We start from the raw sequence: 20,869 nt of genomic DNA, 5'->3' as shown, positions 1-20,869 counted from the left end.
ACAAACAGACATTTTTGCCCCTGAAAGCATTTTCCGATCTTCTCTAAAAATGAATATCTAAATCTTTGTTTGTTTCCTTGTTTATGTCTTATGTTTATATTTAACCTTTCTTGTTTTTACCTTAAACCATCTTGACTTGTTCTTGTTATTTGTTAGAGTTTTCAGTGTAAAAAGGCCTTAAAAGTGCTGTATCTGAAACTTGGAATAAATAAATAAATAAATAAAATTTAAAGTTTTTACAAAATGAAGCATCAAGATAAATGTTTGAAAATATATTGTTTATTAATCACCATGAAACTTTACAGCAGTTGTGCTCGGAAGTCTTGCTGTTTCTATGCCAAGTCCCATATCCAGGTAGGCGCAGGGAGCTCGTACTGGTCAGTGGCGTAGATGGAGCTCTGCTTGTACTTGCAGGGGGTGTTCCACCACTCGTAGGCCAGTCTGGAAGCCTCTGGGCACGAGGATAGGTCCACGGTCACCGAATTCTCGGTGTGGGACGAAATGGTGGCATTTTGTTGAGCGCCGTTACAGTAGACCTACGTAGAGAAAATTTAAATGTAAGTGGGCATTCGTATCCAGTGCCGTATATTCGATTTCATGTCGGGCATCAATTTTTTAAAACAATGTCATCAGAATGTAAGTTCAATGCTTTGCAAAATTTGAATTTGCAAGTGCAAAAATATTTGGAGAGACTTTAGCTCGATAACTCTCTTTTAAAACACACTGCATATAAAATACAATACGCCTGGAAGCAGAAATTTAAACTACTTATATTAGGGGAGATATAGTTCAAGCAACTAAATGACAGATATTTTGATGGCTATCAAGAGTTTATTTCATATATATTTTATAACCTTCAAATTATACTTGAAAGTGGAATGTGAGTTATTGTAAATAGTTTAAAAAATTAATCTTCCCAGGGCTACAAAAGGTTTTTATTTATTGTTTGACATTTTATTTTATTTATATTTCCACATTTCAAATGTGTAGTTTATGAATACTGAAATAGGTAGAAAATAACTGAGAGCATGTTTCTCAAAAGCCTGAATATCCTGCAAAAGTCCGGGAAATCTGTCAGGCACGGAAAAGTTAGGAGATTTTGCAAAACATTCCAAAGCCCTAGAAAACTCATGAAAATTGATGACTTTGTGGGTACTAAAGAAACACATGGCACATTTTTCTTCAAGTTTCTTGTTTAGATACTTCATGTAAAAATATTTTTTTAATTTTCTTTGTTTCTCTTCAACGATATAGAATTAGTGTCATTCATTTGATTAGCATTAGCATTATAAATTGTTTTGTAATTTATTTTAAAATACTTGGAAAATTCTTGGTTTGTCAAAATGAATAGAAATCCTGTGAGAAATGCTTCAAAATAACCTGTTTATTGCATAGGCTATAATACTTACTGAGAAACCCTCGTTGTTCAACACTTGGATGTTACTGTCATATGTCAGGACTATGCTGCTTCCTTGGTTGTCGAGGTTGGTTACCTGCAGAAATAAGATTTAATGTCATTATTCATGAAATAAATGCATGGAAAAGTGAACCAAAAAACTAACCAACATTTACTAATAAATCATTACTACGAGAAATCCATAGCACACAGCATTCATCTTTTGTCCAAAAATTGTCACTAAATATTAATAACTTGTTCCCTGCAGTCTTATTAGTCTTATTTGTGCATTGTCTTTTGGATTTATTCCTTACGTTACTCTTTTGTGTGGTATGAGTGCATCCATGGGCGTCCAGAAACAGTCAATGAAAAATCACCCCCCGGTCTCCCAAGTCGAATACGAGTACGTATACCAAGAAATGCTTTCGGTTTTTATTTGTATTGATCTTCCAACTTTCGTCTGTTCTGCCTTTCTTTTCCTAGATTCTCGTTTCCATTCCTCCATTCTTTCCATTCTCCCTTCTTTTATCTCTCTTTCTCTCTCTCTCTCTTTTTTGCGTGGATCAGAAAGGTGTAGGGATTATTAATAATCTTAGGATAGTTCTTATTCAATTTAATGATGTTTTTTTGTCTTATGCTTTATTGTAGTATTAATATTTAATATTTTATTTTAATTATAATAATTATATATTTGTGGAATTAAAAAGTATCTTTGTTATAGATAATTTAGGTTTGACATTCCTATGTTATAAATGTTAACTAACTTTTTCATCAGAAGTAGTTGTTAGATTACTATTTTTTTGGTTTAAGAGACAATTATTTACTTTTCAGGTCATCTCATGATTCTTGTATAGTAGTGGTGTTTGTGGTGGGATAAACCCGAGAAAGTATGAACTCTCCTCTAGCAGATTTGCTTACACTTAAAACTTGCTCAACATGGCCATATGAGTTTTTTGTTCAAGTGTGGAACCCCTGTTTAATCCAAGATTTTTGTAAAAATGCCCTCATGGATTCCATGAGAAAGTATGACCCCCTCAGATTGATGAGGCTACACTTATAAAAGGCACTTCTGAGAGATTGTTGTCCATAAATTTGTTAAAAATATGCCCCTCTTGTGGCCACACTTAAAACTAGGCCACACACACACACACACACACACACACACACACACACACACACACACACACATATTTACTTCCTAATAGGGCAAGCATACAATGATATGGGGATATGTGAATTGCTGGTTTCTTCGATTCAGATAAATGGATTGAATTGAAACTGGGATATTTTGCATCCAGTTTGTTTGTTCTAATCTATTCATATTTAGAGTCAGGCATATATCAATACACATGGCATTAGGTCAGTGCCTTCTGGGACATGCATGTCTGTACAGGTATTTGTGCTAGGCCAGTTTCTCAGATTCCCGCGCCACGGAGTTGTGGGATCAATATTCGGGGCAATTTCTCGGCGCGGCAGGCAACAGGTGGGATCGGATCGATATTTCGAGCAGAACAAGTTCTATTGCCTGCATGTACTCTTATTGACAAAGCTCGTGCAGTTCTATTGACTGATTGGAGTAGTTCCACACAATTCCGCTCCCCTAAGCGTGGAGGCGCTGCGGTCTCGATTGCATGTACGCTCAGCAGAAAAATGGGATGTACGCTCAGGAGACAAAAATATAAGAAAAGGTCTCATGTTTCTGAATGCACCCCCAACCCACCCCCACACACCCCCAACCCACCCCCACACACCCCCAACTCACCCCTACACACCCATATACACACCTACCCACCCCTAACCCACCTGTACCCGCACCTACCCACATCTATACATATTTACTCCCCAGTCACTTCTATTGCATCATGTTGTAACTATTTAATCAATTAATATTGTACGACATAATGCGATGTGTGGTGTTTTCTGATTGGCTCTGCAAATCTATAAAAGCCAGGGCACAGTGCAGATTCTTCACCATTGCTGGATCGGCAGTGGAACCCACAAGTGGGGGATAGAACCTGAACAGGCTCCACCAAAGTATAGGAGACTTGAAGCATATAATTTGGCGGAAAAACCCAAGTAAGGTCATAGAGACAATATACACTGATACAATAAAAGCCAATTTTTGGCAGGGGGGCCAAAGTGGTTCCTAAATACAAAACTCAAGAACTAATTGACATAGAGCTATGCAGTTTTTTTTGTCTGCACTGGAATAACCCAAGTAAGGTCATAGAGACAATATACACTGATACAATAAAAGCCAATTTTTGGCAGGGGGGCCAAAGTGGTTCCTAAATACAAAACTCAAGAACTAATTGACATAGAGCTATGCAGTTTTTTTGTCTGCACTGAACTCAATTGATCCAGCATAGAGCTTTGATTTGAACCCCAGGAAATTGTATATAAATACCAAAGCCAAAAATATTAATACACATACACACATATATACACACACAAAGCACAGTGCTGAACTCAACTGATCCAGCATAGAGCTTTGATTTGAACCCCAGGAAATTGTATATAAATACCAAAGCCAAAAATATTAAGTGTATACACACATACATACATACACACACACACAAAGCACAGTGCTGAACCCAACTGATATTTTTTATTCAGTATAAAGTTTTGAATTGAATCCCAGGAAATTGTATATAATAAACAACAGCAAAAATGCCAAATCAAAAATATTGTAATCAGTGCAATAAAAATATATCCAGCCCCAATTGGGCCAAGCACCAAAAAATTTGTAACTCGGACAAATACAGAACTCCTACAAAAATTTGCCCCAAATGCAATAGAAAATATAACATGGAATATTTCACATATAAACATAAAGATACTTGCTCTGCACAACCATCCACATCTGGTCTGAAAAGAAAGCACGAAGCACCTCTTAATGCCAGAGCAGCAAAGCAGCCACGCCATGAACCTATCCGTAGCAGTTTTAATGGCCAATTAAGGGATCACCGGTTTGTATCAGAGCCAAGATGCGGCATTGAGAATTTCTTGAACAGTGTAAATCCTAATGTGCAGGCAATTCTAAATGCACAAAATGGCTCTTATAAGCTGTTCCTCAAATTGTTTGTACAATATAAGAAGCCAAATGACACAAAATTTACACAGCCCCACGTAACAGAAACTGTACCTGTATATTCAAACGCAAATTTAGACAGAATAATAAGCAGATTGATAAATCAACTGAATATTAAACACTCTGAATTTGCAGCAAAAGAGTCCGGATGGACCCTATGCGGCTCTCCGCACAAGTTATATGTTAATATTTCTGAATTCAGCCCATTAAAAGGATCTACATATCTGCCATTACCTGACAATATTAAAAACAGAAGAGCAGTGGTTAATATTGAAAATACCGACCAGAAATGCTTTTTGTGGTGTATATTAGCTGCTTTGTTTCTAGTTTCAAGGCATCCTGAGAGAATAAGTTATTACAAACAGCATGAACATCTTTTTGACGATGCAATGGAGGGTTTGGAATATCCAATGTCAGTTCAGAATATTGATAAATTTGAAAAAAGGGCCAGGCACATCAATGGCAAGCAATTATCTATTAATGTATTTACTTGTTCTACTGGCAATTGCTTGATAGATCCTCTCAGAATCAGTACACTTGATGATGAATCTGCAATTCCGATTGATCTGCTCTTAATTGAAAAGGATGGTACATATCATTACACTCTGATACATAATCTTGAAGCTTTAGTGAGAACACAACTAGACAAATATAAAAAAATATTCAAGTTGTGCAGAAGATGTTTAACTGAATTTGATGGTAGAAAAATGGTGAATGGTGTTTGTGAAGAGAATGCAGAAATTGCTAAAAACAAGTTAATTGAGCATCTGAAATACTGTGGCAACCATAAACCTGTTCATATGGTGATGCCCAATCCAAGTGAAAATTGCAAATTCAAAAAGTCTGAAGCCTTGTTGGAACACCCAGCATATATTGTCTGGGATTCTGAATCAAATCTCAAATCTCTTGCATTCTGCAATCCAGATCCCGAAGAATCTTCAAGTACACCATACCAGCAACATGAACCTTCCAGCTTTTGTTATGTGGTTGTACAGGATGGTGTTGTTATTAAAGAATATTCATACAAGGGACCAGATGCCATCAAAATATTTGCACATAGAATAGAAAATGAGTGCCGTGACATAGCATCTAACATCTTATTAAAATCAAAACCCATGCTGCCTTTAACAGAGGAACAGATTGAGGATTTCAACAAAGCAGAAAAATGCCCGGTATGTGATTGTGAATTTTCAGATACAAATATCAAGGTTCATCACCATTCTCATACAGATGGTCGATATAAACAGGCCCTGTGTAATAGCTGTAATATTAAGATCAAGAGACCAAGATTCGTCCCCATATTTTGCCACGGAGCATCCAATTATGATTTTCATCATTTGATCAGGTACGAGGGGTTTGAGAAGCAGAATTTAAATATTTTAGCTGAAAATGATGAAAAATATATATCTATTAGCAAGATAATTAAAGTTGATGGTGTTCCTATTCGCATAAGATTTCTTGATTCTTACAGATTTTTATCTGCTAGCCTGGATACACTGGCCTCTCAATTACCTGATGATAAATTAAAAATCACACGTGCATTGTTTCCAAATCAGGACCTGAAATTAATTAGGCGGAAGGGTGTATATCCATATGACTATGTTACAGATTTTTCTAAATTCGATGAGTGTTCCCTGCCACCACAAGAAGAGTTTTACAGCAGAATCAGAGGATCTGGAATCAGTGATGATGATTATCACCATGCTCAGTTGATGTGGAACAATTTAAAATGCCAGACATTTGGTGATTATCACATGGCATATTTGAAACTTGATGTCACCCTCTTAGCTGATATATTGCAGGCATTCAGAAAATCTTCCATGCAAAATTATGGACTGGACCCAGTGTATTTTTACAGTGCCCCGGGCCTAGCATGGGCCGCAACATTTTTCAACACCAAAAAGCAATTGGATCTGATCCACGATCAAGATACGTATCTGTTTATGGAGAAATGTATAAGAGGTGGGATGGTGCAATGTTCCCAGAGATATGCCAGAGCAAATAACAAGCATATGCCTGATTATGATCCAGCACGGCCATCAAATTATATACTGTATGTAGATGCAAACAACCTCTATGGTCACGCTATGATGCAAAAACTGCCATATGCAGGGCTTGAATGGGTTGAAGATTTCAATATTGAGGATCTTAAGGATTTTGATGACAGTGAATATGGCCTCTTCTTAGAGGTTGATCTGACAATTCCTGATGATTTGCACAATAAATTTTCTGATCTGCCCCCAATTCCCGAGGTTCAGTGCTCACCTGGCTCTAAACAGAAGAAGCTCATGATGACTCTGGAGCCGAAACAAGGCTATGTCATATATTACAAAAACCTCCAGTTCCTGATGAAACATGGTGTCCAAGTGACCAAAATTGGAAAAGTCTTAAGGTTCAGGCACTCAACATGGTTGAAGTCATACATTGATACAAATACAAAGCTTCGAACATCTGCAAAGAGCCAATTTGATAAGGGCTTGTTTAAATTGATGGTTAATTCAGTGTATGGCAAAACTATTGAAAATGTCAGAAAACATACCGATGTTAAAATAATTACTGACCCCAGCCGGAGCAAAAAATTGGTTGCAAAGCCCAACTTCAATTATAGAAGAATTTATGATGAGCACATGGCTCTTTTCAACATGATGAAAACAAAGATTAAGTTTGATAAACCTATTTATGTAGGGGCTGTGATATTGGAATTGTCCAAATTACATATGTTAATATTGTATTATGATGTACTGAAACCTTTTTATGGTGATCGTGTAAAATTATTGTACATGGACACGGATAGTTTTATTCTTGATATTCAAACAGAAGATGTTTATCAAGATATTGCACAGCCTGAATTGTTTCAATATTTTGATACCAGTGAACATACAAGGATTCAACCCCACAACAAAAAGGTGCCTGGCAAGTTAAAAGATGAGACACTTGGTGATGCTATTGTGAAATTTGCTGGGTTAAGTGCCAAGATGTACACCTTTGAGACATGTAGTGGCGCTGTTGCCAAAAAGGCCAAGGGCATTGGCAGAGTTACTGTTGACAAAGATCTCCAATTTGAAGATTATAAAAATTGCATCAAATCCCAGAATTCAATCAGAACATCAGAAAATAGAATTCAGAGTGAGGATCACTTATTGACTTCAAATATTGTAAGAAAAGTGGCTCTGGACCCACATGATGATAAGAGATGCATTTTATCATGTGACATACATACTTTACCTTGGGGGCATTGTGATTTGAAAAATGGCAAACAATGCCCAATTACAGAGCATGATTTGAAATAAATAAACATGCCTATGAACTTATTTGGGTTCAAAAAACAGGCTATTATGGATCTGCCAACACCACAACCCTCTTCTGATATGATATCTAAACTGAGTGGCTTGTTAATTATTCATCTGAACAGCATACTTACAGATGTTGATGATGAAACAGGCAAAATATTGTACATATTTAACAATAATTTAAATCATTACCAATTACCTGTAGGTGGGCAATTGCAATTTATTACAACTCCCGAGGGTGATGTTAAAATTTCAGTAGGGAGAAATATTTATAGAATTAAGCACTCAAACATGATTTCTGGCACTGTATATACTGTTTCTGCTGGTGACTGCTTATATATTGAAGTCCCTGGATCCTATGACAAGCTTATACCCTTTTTTATAGAATTAAGAATCAGATACTCTATAATAAATAACCACTAAAACAAAAATGCCTAATGATATATTTGGCCACACAAGACATGAAGATCACAGTGATGAGATTCTGATGCTTGATGTCAGAGTCAAGAAATTGAGAAGTGATTTACAAGCTTTACAAACCACACTCAATGCCAGTCTTCAATTAGAAATTACAAATTTACAATCACAATGCATGGACCCTCTTCTTAAAATTGATTCTGAACTCAAATTGTTGCTTCAGAAATATACTGATCTGGCCACATTAGATAATTTTCAAAGTTTGGAAGAAGCTGTAGCAGCTCTTCAAGCCAAATTTAAGACCCAGGCTACCAACTCTGAGCAATTGAAACAGCAACTGGAAGAGCAAATAAATAATGTCCAGACACAGCTCCAAACAATTGTCAAAAGCATAAAATCACAAGAAGATTTTGATCTAGTGATTTCCACTCTAAAGGAACAGATTCAGTCACTCCAGATACCTAATCTGGATCCTCTGCACAATGCCATAGCCGAGGTTAAAGAAAAAATTGAGACACTTGAAAATTTTATGAACAATTTGCCATCTTCTGATGCTTTGAGTGCAATAACTCGGAGTGTAGCAAATATTAAGCTGCAACTTGAAACATATGAAGATTTTGGAAAAATTCAAAGTACCATAACCCATCTTGAAGGTACAATAGCAGCAGTGCAAAGTGATTTGGCAAATGTACAAGAAACTCGCCTGCCTGGGATTGTAGACACACTTGTCAGTGTCCAGCAACAAATCACAAAGCTTGAAAACCTCAACACTGAATCTGAGCTATCTCATTTTCATCACTTGATCGATGATATCCAAACAAAACTTGAAATTTTACAACAATCAACACCCACTCAGGCAGATATAGCCCTGTTCCAAAATGCCATGCAAAATGTGGCTGATGCTTCTGAATTAAACAATGTAAAATTGGCACTTGAATCTTTGCAAAATACAGTATCAAATCTCCCTACATCACAGGAACTTAAAAATATTAAGAGAGCTGTGAATCGCATATTGAAATCAGAAGATATCAAGAATATCCAAGCAGAGATCAAACATCTCACTCAGACAGTGGCCACTCTACCAACCAATCAACATATTAATGAACTGCATGCCCTGTTTGAGGATATCAGAAGACAGGTCCATGATCTTACTGCTCAAAATTCAAAATTGGCAGTTGTTGAAAATTTGCAACAAATTGTAGCTAATATCAAGCAACAGCTAGGGACCATGGAATCCAATCAAGCAAATGCTCTGTCTGTTTTTGCCACCCAGCTTCAAGAAATTGTGCAACAATACAAGAAACTTATTGTGGACATAAAAATCAAGCCAGGCCACGATGATGTTGTTAGGACCATCAATGAGCACCTTGAATCTGTAACAAGCAGATTGCTCACAGCAGAAAAGGAAATAACAGGCATAATCGAGAATCCAAAACATACAGTAATTCTTGAATTGTACAGCATCCCCAACAAAGAATATGATTCTCCATTTACACCAGGTGGCAAAATATATATGCTGTCCCCTGCACAATTTTATTACCAGTTTTTTGTTGGGGGCACATTGAGACCAATCAAGATCAAATATTGGCTACAACCACAGGCACACCACTACCCTACCTTATCAATAACAAATGCTGATAACAAAGTGAAAATCACCAGTGTAGAGTTAGAGGATTTTACAGATCCCAATACATTAGAAACAGCCTATGTTGAAGATGATGGCACTCTGGAATTTAAAATACAAATAGGGGACAAATTATATTTAGAAAATCCTGCAGTATCAGCTGCTGAACACCCTATAGTTGCAATATTCTTGTTTACATATTATGTCTAGACAAATTATTGTTGATGAATTACACAGACAAGCCAGGCATAATTTTAAGAGACTGCCAGTAGTCACAAAGGGCGTAGATGATTTATGGCAGAGCGACTTGATTGAAATGGCAAGTGGACAGTTGAAAAACTTAGACAAAATCAACAAGGGCTACAAGTATCTACTCACTGTGATAGACACATTTTCAAAATTTTCCTGGGCTATGCCACTCAAATCCAAGACTGGAAAATGTGTTACAGAAGCCATCAGGACAATCATCAATCATTCAGGAAGATCACCGCGCTATTTGCAAACAGATAATGGCAAAGAATTTTATAATTCAGTGTTCCAACAATTTATTAAAAGCCAGGCAATAAAACATTACTCGAGTTACAGTGATCTCAAAGCCTCAATTGTAGAGAGATTCAACAGAACCTTAAAAAATCTTATGTATAAACAATTTACCCTTCAAGGTAATTATAAATGGCTTAATATTCTTCCAGAACTTCTACATAAATATAACAACTCGGTCCATTCCACAATCAACATGAAGCCCTCTGAAGTAACTTCATCTGATGAGCAAAAATTGATCAGGACTGTTTATTATCCTAGATACCAGCTAACAACAAGAAGGGCCAAATACAGGGTGGGTGATCAAGTAAGAATCAGCAAATATAAGCACTTATTCAAAAGAGGCTTTACTAGAAACTGGAGCACCGAATTATTTACAGTGGTTCAAGTTAAACCCGGGACCCTTAACACATATATAATAAAAGATCACCGAGGAGAAATTCTCAAAGGCCGATTCTATGAACAAGAACTCAGCAAAACTAAACAGCCTGACACATATCTCATAGAAAAATCATCCGCAGAAAAGGCAACAAGTTACTTGTCAAATGGCTGGGTCATCCGGAAAACAGCTGGATCGATGCAGACAAAATAATAATATGAGCACCTGGGATGTTATAAAGAGGCTGCCAGAACCTGAACAGCAGATTAAGAGAAATGGCAACTTGCTACCTGAAAATATTAGGTGTCTTATTGTTGGGCCATCTGCTTGTGGTAAAACTACACTAATGGTTGATAATTTTTTATTGGCACCCAACTGGTTAGACTGGAAAAACAGGCACTTGTATATCTTCTCTAAGAGCTTGGAACAATTAAAATATCAGCAGCTGATGAAGCTATATGATGGACTGGATATTGCCACTTTTGAATCAAATGTTAAGCCACTCCATGAATGTCTCGATAATTCTGTTGTTGTGTTTGATGACATTATACTGGATAATCAAAACAAGGTTAGAAATTTCTTTACACAGGGCCGGCACAAAAACATCGACTGCTTCTACCTGGCACAGACTTTTTCTAAAATTCCGAAGCAACTGATCCGAGACAACAGCAATTTTATATGTGTGTTTCATCAAGACCATACCAACCTCAAACACATACATGATGAATATGTAGGTGGGGACTTGAGCTACAATGATTTTTCCAAGTTTTGCAGCAAGTGCTGGAGCCAGGACAGTTATGGGTTTGTCACAATTGATATGACAAGAACACCTAATACTGGCAAATACAGAAATAAAATCAACGATTTTCTAGACGTTGAGACATAAATAAACAACCATGAAACGACCAGTCATTGATGATCTTAAGTTAAGAGATTATCTTGTAAAAAGATTTAAGGGATGGAAATCAGAGAACCGTGGAATTTATGAAAAACACAAACAAACAGAACAGCCTGTCATTGATGCTATTAATAATTTAGGTAAGAATATCAAAACTGTTACAGAGCAAAATCAAGATTTGATCACAGAGCTTGTGCCTGTAGCTGCAAGGAACATATTAGATTATCCATTCACCCCACTTTCCAGTATTCATACACCTAGTCCTGTTGCTCCTAGAAGAATTGAGGCTAGTCTGGATCCTATTGAATTGGGTCTTCTTGCTCAAAAATATTTAAGCACACCTAAAGACAACAAAGATGAGGTCTTTGGCTTATATGCTGACACAGAGCGTGATGGTAGCATCATACATAGAATTGGCAATTTCAGAGTAACATTTTTGGGAGATGATCTCATTGTATATTCAGAATCTCATCTTGGAGAAAGAGGTGGTTTTGTTAAATATCCCGGCACACCTGGATTGTGGGAACTGATGACTAGGAAAAGGCCTGGCAGCTATACAGATCAAGATTATGAACATTACAAAGAAATATTAATAAAATCAGATGCTCTATACCAGAACAATGATCCCACACAAAAAAGAGTCAAGTCGAGCAGTGGAGCAAAATACAATAATTTAATCAAGCCCATATGGTCACAGATCAAGACTGGCAGTGGAATCAAACAATACAACACCCTGCCTAAAGAATTTGTGTGGGTTGATGATGTCAGGAAACTTGTAGATAGGTTGCTGGTGATAGCTGGGGAGGAAAATGCTGGCAACCACAATTTTTACAATGAAAAGGTTGGAATTATGGACATGATAAGCACCAAATTGTCTAATTTTATAGTGAATGACCCTAAAGGGATTGGATATCTCATAAAAATTATTAATACTCTACCCCCCAAATTTTGGAATGTTTCTGAGGGTCGGGGGCTGGTTAATGACATTATAAACAAGCTGCCGTTTGAACTACATATTCCAGGCTATCAGTATTGTGGTCCAGGCACAAAATTGGATCATAGATTAAACAGAGGTGATCCTGGTGTTAATCCCCTAGATGCTGCTTGTAGAGACCATGACATAGCATACAACACACATTCTGATCTTGACAAGAGACATGTTGCAGACAAGAAATTAGAAGAGGCTGCATTTGGTAGATTTGTAAGCAAAGATGCTTCTTTAAGTGAAAAAATAGCAGCATTGGGAACCACCATAGCTATGAGCACCAAACAAAAACTGGGGTGGGGGCTGTGAACATGTATATAATAAACCTACAATGAAGGCCAAGGGTGTTATGTATCAAATACCTTATGCAGGTCTTAAATCTCTTAAAACTATTGATAGTCTTTTGACCAAAAAGCAGCGCAAGAAAAAAAGCTCTTGTCTTGCAAAGGGACATGGTATGAAATTGTTGCTTAGTACCCCCCAATTAAAAAAATTACAGCAATCAAGAAAAAAATCACATGTGGGGGGTTTCATATTTACCATCCCGGCCATGTTAGCAGCTCTCGGGGCTGTTGGGAGCTTGGCTGGGGGATCAGCTGCCATAGCAAAAACAGTAATAGATGCCAAGAAAAATAGGGCAGAATTAGATGAGCAGAAGCGCCATAACCTGGCCATGGAGAAAAAAGGCAAAGGTGTTAAGAGAGCCATGAATAAGTTTAAAAAAAACAAGAGCCGCTTACAAACCAAGATATTGAAGCTTTAATCAAGCCATTGGGCATCAAACATTTTAGAGGTGTGTACATGTCTGATTCTTTGCCAGAACAACCACTCAACAAAGAGTGTGGCATTGTTAATTTGGATGAGTACAAAAATCAGGGCACTCACTGGATCTGTTATCTTAAATATTTAAACAACGAGGCATTTGTGTTTGATTCATTTGGAGGTGTTCCACCTGAAAATTTCGTAAAATATCTAAAATCAGCTAATCTTTATTACAATAATGCCCGTGTTCAAAACTTCAAAGATGTTAATTGCGGACATTTGTGTTTATCTGTTCTCAGATATATGTCTCAAATAAATAAACCATCAATTGAAAATTTTCAAAAAGCCTTGTGGTATCTGAAACATCATGGGGGTATTCCATCTCACCAGCCAAAATTCAATATTGAAACTCAAATTGCATGATGACATAGTGTATCCCAAAACAATAGCTCTCAGAGCATTTTACGGCATGTACTTGATACCTAATATTACGCACCACAACAACACAATTGCAGTAGGGGATCAAAAAATTGTCATCACTCCAGGGCAGTATAATCTGTCCACTCTAAATGCTCAATTACCCAGAGGTATAGTGTTAAGTCAAAATTCTGTCACTCACAGAGTAGAGATTGTATCTGCTACAGAAACAGTGCATCTGGGTACTATAGGAGAGCTGTTGGGATTTGAGAACAACACAAAACTCGAACCGGCCATCAAACACACTGCTATGAATATACCTAAATTCTTAGCCATAGAGACTCTGAATATTCACTGTAATGTGGCCGAGGGTATGATCACCAAATCAAATGGCATAGGCACTCACAAACAAACCGGCATCATTGCAACATTCAAACCTAATTCCGAATTCATGGAGCCGATCATCTACAATCCATCCCCAACATTATATTTTCCTGTGTGCCATAATAGAATAGATTATATTGAATTGATGGTCACTAATGAAAAAGAAGAATTAGTTGATTTTGCTGGAGCCACAACAACTGCAATCGTAGAGATTAACATTTAAATAAAAATACATACAATGGAAAATATTGAGAGTTATGAGCTACAATCATTCCCCCCAAACAGGAGGACATTTGCAAATTTAAATCAACCCAACACAGAGATCGAGGTTGATCTTGATGTTGGGGATGGATTTATACACCCCCACAGAGCAGATCTATACATCAAATTTGATGTTGTAAAGCTCGATGGAACAGATTATCCGGCAAATACAAATATAAGACTGGTGGACAATTTTGTGCCGCATCTGTTCTCTGAAATTGAGATCAGAAAGCATGGCGTTGTTATAAACAGAATAGATTATCCCGGCATTACCTCCACAGCTTTGGCTACATTAAAATTATCCAAAACAGAGGCTTCATACTACAGAATCGGTGGATTTGAAGCTGGTGATAAGATATTATCTAAGAATCACACAGTGCTGTTCCCTATGCGCCTGTTGCCAGGATTCTTCTCGGATTACAAAGAAATTATGTGGAAGGGCGGGTTAAGAATTACATTTAGAAGAGCTGCCAATGATAATAATGCTTTGATGAGGTACAGTGCAATAAACCCTACAGGAGAAGCTCTGCCCAATACCTTACCTGATGAGGGCAAATGCATTATTCAGACTATGGAGCTAAGAATCCCGGTTGTTGAATATGAGGCCAGTTATGCTCTTAAATACAAAGCTGATATAATAAAAAATCCACAGATTCCTCTGCAATTTTATACATATCAATGTGTACAGAAGCCCGCATCTGGTACTTATTATGAATTTGATGCTACAAATTCATTCTCCAGTATACAATACGACATGCCTGATTTTGTGGTAGTACTGTTTCAGACTGGAAGACACAACAATCAGGAAAAAAATTCAAGTAAATTTGATAACTGCAACATCAAGAACATTTATCTTAAAAATGGCAGAAATGAGGTCTTTCCTAGAGAAAATTACAATTTAGACATGTCCAAGGATGATTTCCTCAAATTATATGAGGCTTTTTCGGCTTTCAAAAGGGTCACTACTGGCAGTACTGATATGTATTACTCACCAGATGAATTCAAAACACAGAGACCCATGTTTGTAATCAACACTTCAAAAAGAAAACAGGTTGTAGTGAATGACAGGACAAACATTAAAATTATCTGTGAATTCCATGAGGCATTACCTGATGACACCATTTGTAGTGTCATTCTCATAGGAGAAAAATCATATGTTTATGATGTAAGAAATGAGAGAGTCACGGAGCAATTCTAGAAGAATTACATTGTTTTAATATTAGATAAACAAATTAAAGCTGGTATCCAATTGAACTTAAACCAGAAATAAATATGTGTGTGTGTGTGTGTGTGTGTGTGTGTGTGTGTGTGTGTGTGTGTGTGTGTGTGTGTGTGTGTGTGTGTGTGTGTGTGTGTGTGTGTGGCCTAGTTTTAAGTGTGGCCACAAGAGGGGCATATTTTTAACAAATTTATGGACAACAATCTCTCAGAAGTGCCTTTTATAAGTGTAGCCTCATCAATCTGAGGGGGTCATACTTTCTCATGGAATCCATGAGGGCATTTTTACAAAAATCTTGGATTAAACAGGGGTTCCACACTTGAACAAAAAACTCATATGGCCATGTTGAGCAAGTTTTAAGTGTAAGCAAATCTGCTAGAGGAGAGTTCATACTTTCTCGGGTTTATCCCACCACAAACACCACTACTTTGTATATATTTTATTAATCACCTACACCAAATGTTGTAGGAATGCCACAACCTCTCAACCAGAATTATAAGGTCTGAACCTTGACATCTCAGAAATTAATAATTTTTTGTGCAGTGGTAGTACCAGAAAAGTTTACGAAAACTGCCAAATTTCAGATTTTTAGGCTCTTTGTTTTTGAGTTATTGACTTTCAAAAAACAAAAATCCCAAAGTTTGACGACATTTTGATATCTTTAAACAGCTGTAGATCAAAAACTATTTAACCTAGAGAGCTCAAATTGATGTCAATCTCTTCTGCTTTTAATGAGATTTAATTTGAAATGCAATATGACTGTGCTAGTTGAATTTTGTATTTTTCAAAAACTCGAAAGAAAGTTTTCTTTTTAAATATCAAAAACATCATTTGATTAAAAAAAGAATTAAGTAGTTTGTTTGTCATACGTAGCTGCTTTCCTTTCCAGAATGTTACCCGGCATATCCGTCATGAAGTTCTAATGTCTTGGAGCACAAAGGGCTGTGTTCAGTGCGGGAGTGGCTGGTTTTTGTTTGTGTTCGGTTCACCTAGTGGCCGGGCAACAACCAGCAACGCGATCAATGGACAGACAGACTTCCAAAGAACATTCCGAGCCCATAGAATACAAAACTGTAAGAGTAGACATGAAGAAGCAGCCAGCGAGGAAGCAACGTCTCCGATGACGATGGAAACAGAGACAGGATTAAGGTAAGTACCTGTCACTACTGTCCTTTTACCTATTACGTACTTTGGATGTCATTCACCAAGATTTGCGCTACGAATTTTCCAAGTTTGCTTGCTATGCGTAGGGCCTGAGTGGCCCACCGGGACACCGACAGTGCGGGGTGTATCAGCGACCTGCAATATACGAAACCGTCACCTTATCGAATCGTTCGTGGAATAATTTTCACTGTATATTCTGAATAATTTTGTTTTGTGGAAAGAGTATAGCAGTTGACGAAGAAATGGCACTATAGAAGCAATGATCGAAACAGGTAAGTATGACCTTAATTTATCTTACATATTTATACATATATGACCGAGCACCGTGAATACAATTGTGGAGTTGCTTGAAAAGAAGCATTCCATTTAGAAAGGCATGTAACAGCGACGATGGGACTCGATGAACTGACCACGGGTTATGTATCACTTGGCAGGCTTTGGCCTTCAAAAGGCTGTTGCACTACCAAGTTTAGATTTTAAATCATGTTTTGAATGTGCAATATTGATAGGCTATTGTCTAAACTGTGCGTAATTTTGATATGTTTGTATTATAAAATGTTCGTGTTCCATAAAACGGAGGTAGTACAAACGAGAGAGATGTGGACTTCTGTTCTGCGCCGGACAACAGGCGAAGGGCGTCTTCAACAGTGATTGGAGAGATGTCGCCGCTTAAAGCCAACTGTCTGCAGCTGAAGATGGATCAGAGGCCGCTTTGAAACAACAGAAGAGCTGTTTCTGAGGTGAGTGGTGTTTGCTTTCTATTTCTACGCGCACAGTCGTTGTATGAAGAGGACAATTCCTCGGCCTCCATGTAAGAGTGGTTAGCAGAATGTGCTTCTGTACGCGGTCCCTAGTCTTGAGAATATTTATGTGTGTTTCCCCAGTGAAGGCAGAGTAATGTGCGAGGAGTCAAAGGGAGGGCAGTCGCATTTAACATACCGCTAAAAGCATTTTTGAGCCGAAATTGAAGTTATTTATGCAGTTCCTTTCGTTTACTGGGGAAAGACTGGTCGACTCAGTCGCGGCGTGGTTTTGACGATGTGTTACAATTCTTCCAGCACTGTAAACAAGAATGTTCTTCCCATGTTTTTTATTTACTTTATTTTACTTCTCCTGTCGGTCACTTTTGATGAAGGGACACTCGCAAAAAACACCCATGCCTAGGCCGGGATTCGAACCCGGAACCCCTGACGTCGTAGCGCTCTCTGATAACCCTCCGCCACGTAGATGGGCGTATTGTTTTATAGTGCACTTAATTATTTTATTACAAACTTATCATATACAATGCTGTTTCGTAGGTTTAGTATTTATTTTAAATTTTCCTCTACACTCGACTCTAGTAACTAATTTTCATTGTTGGTTGTTTTACGTTGCTTTTGCACCGTTTGGTTTAATCGTGATAATAGTGAAGCGATGAAATGGACTTTCCAAGGTTGATTGATTGATTGAGTTGTTGTTTTAAGTCCACTTTATGCACAGTAACGCTAATCGGGACTGAACCTCTACAGTTTGAAGTGGGATCCGAACCACTATGTGCCTCCACCGGGTATATTACTTTCCAAGGATTCGAACCTGGGGTCTATGGCTTCGTAGTGCGTTAAGCTGACAACTCCAGCACAGATGCATTGCTACAAACAATCCATATCAGCCCAATGTGTAATATGAAGCTTGAAATGCACGTTACCTGCGGACCGTGCGTCGGGTAGTCGGTCATATGATATACAACATTGAAGGCAGCCCAGCTCAGTCTGTCAGCGACCGTCTGCTTGTCCCTCGGGTGGATTCTGACAGAGAAACGAAATGGTAGTCATTATCTTCACATCAAGCAAGAATTACTGGTTCATCTATGGCAACTGTGGAAATATTTCGTTAGCTACTCTGCAGTTACGTGCGAATTTGCATTGAAATTATCATTGATAGGCGTCCAGAGGGAATAAGGGAAAATTAACTGCTATTCTTCCATTCTCTCTCTTTTTCTAATTACTATGTTGTTGTTTTCTACATGTTGTTTTGTTTCCTAGCTTTCGATCTTGTTTTCCCCGTTTACAAAATGGTGTAATGTAAATTGTAAAATGTGAAACAAGTTAACTAATAAAATAGCACAAATAATAAAACGGGAAACCTTAATTCTTAAGAAATTGCGTCCTGGTTTATTATTAGAAAGTAGCAGGACATAAGCGCTTAACCCTTGATGTATGTGGGCTTCTTCGGGGATTTCCCTGGTGATAACACAATAAATAGTGTGATATTAAAAAAAGAACAATTTATATTCTTAAAGCGTCTGTCTTACTTTGTCATTATTAATATGGAACAGGAATGTACCTATGAAATGCAAGAAGGTAATATACAACACTTAGATGTACTAATAATCATGTATGGAGCAGAGATTTGGACAATGGCAGAGAGACAAAAGAGAGATGCAGGGAATGGATATGAAATTTTTAAGGAGTATATTGGGGAAGACTAGAAGGGATAGAATAAGGAATGAGGAGATCCGACAGACAGTGGGTGTGGTGAAGCTTCAGGTCAGGCTAGATAAGGCACAGATGAGATTGTTCGGACACATGAAGAGGATGGATGCAGAAAGACTACCAGTACGAGTTTACCATTCACAAGGAGTGGGAATAAGGCAAAGGGGGAGACCAAGATGTCGGTGGAAAGAGTAGGTAGTGGAGAGTGTTAGGAGAAGAGGACAAGATTGGAACACCATGGAAAGAGAGGAGTCGTGGAAGACCAGGAAAAAATGGAGAGGCTTGACTTCTATGCCGACCCAGCCAGAGGCAGGAAACTACGAAGGATGATAATGATTTAACTCTAGATTTTCATGGAAATAAATTGCTACAAAAATCAAGTTCCCAACTAAATACTAAACCAAAAGACAGATGAAAGCCAAAGTTTAGAAATATTACAAAAATAAGGTAAAATTACTATTATAGATAGAATCGGTAGCTGCGGAACCTTGAATGCACAAGACTAACAAACTTGCTCACACTGATTCAGGAGATGTGGAAAAAAATCGGCGATCATAGTTCCTGAAACTAAGATCCTCGATTTTTTCCCCACCAATGTGTTTCATACTCGTAGACTAATGAACAACTAATTTATATCTGGGGCGAAGGCCGAATTTTGGGCGAAACTGTAAACAACCTCGTGATCGGCTTGAAAATAACAAAAATAGGGTATTCACTTACGATCCGTTTGGTGAGTCGTCGTCCGGCAGATCAAAGGCCGCCGCCATGAAGGACTCCGGCATCAAAGGGTTGGGGACGTAGCCGTAGTCCGCCGTTTGGGACCAGCGGAGGAAGGACCAGCCGTCCCATTGGTCGTAGTTGTACGGCGCGAGCTGGAAGATAAACAAAATGCACCACGTGAAGGGAGCGAACAAATAGCTGTTCTTGGAGAACGAATTAGGAATTTGGTTCCCACATGACCATGGACGTTATTTTGGCCCTTTTTTTTTTTGCATTCTAGTTGTTTTTATAAGACAAATCAACAGGGAGTTAGCATATGGCAGAGACTTTATCTACATGCGAATCACAGTAAGAAGTTACGCCTTTATTTTCTTTGCATTTTTATAGCAAACTTCGAGAACTTATAAAAATATATGGATAATGTATTACTTCTGAATGCAAAGTTGCGAAACTAATTCAAAATTACATTTAGAAAATTCGAAATATTTATTTTCCTGATATTTTACATTTTGTAATGGCACTGTATGCAAGAGAAAATATATTACAACCGGAAGGTCGAAAGAACACAATGATAATGAAACTCCTTCCAGAATAAAACTTGAATTATTACTAGTTCACGAAGAACAGTAAAACATTCCACCACCTACCGAATGGTATAAGAGTGAAAAAGTGTATGCCGAGATTTAAAATCAAACTGGAAAAGAAATTAACAAATTCAGATTATTATAGAGAAAACCAATATTTTGATTGTAAACTATAGAATGTTTTGTAATTAAAAATGTTGTTTTGTAATGAACAAAACTGTCTTGAACCTCACAAACACCAGTGTATATACAGTCCGAAACCATGGA

General features: G+C 37.6%; 1 protein-coding gene across 2 annotated transcripts in view; it reads right to left on the bottom strand.

The window, feature by feature from the left end:
* Nucleotides 1–259: 259 nt before the first annotated feature.
* Nucleotides 260–20,869, bottom strand: part of LOC145991314 (sialate O-acetylesterase-like) — a 40,013-nt gene continuing 19,403 nt past the window's right edge. For both annotated transcript variants that reach the window (XM_083127313.1, XM_083127314.1), the window contains exons 10-13: nt 20,019–20,170; nt 18,512–18,611; nt 1,410–1,493; nt 260–536 (exon numbers count right to left, since the gene is read on the bottom strand). In XM_083127313.1, the coding sequence (XP_082983439.1) occupies nt 333–536; nt 1,410–1,493; nt 18,512–18,611; nt 20,019–20,170 (540 nt within the window). In that variant the 3' untranslated portion in view covers nt 260–332. The remainder of the gene's footprint in view (nt 537–1,409; nt 1,494–18,511; nt 18,612–20,018; nt 20,171–20,869) is intronic.

Source organism: Lepisma saccharinum, chromosome 8, assembly GCF_977018435.1.
Source record: "Lepisma saccharinum chromosome 8, izLepSacc3.1, whole genome shotgun sequence".
In the NCBI taxonomy this organism is placed as follows: Eukaryota; Metazoa; Arthropoda; class Insecta; order Zygentoma; family Lepismatidae; genus Lepisma; species Lepisma saccharinum.
This window is presented reverse-complemented; position numbering and strand designations above follow the sequence as displayed.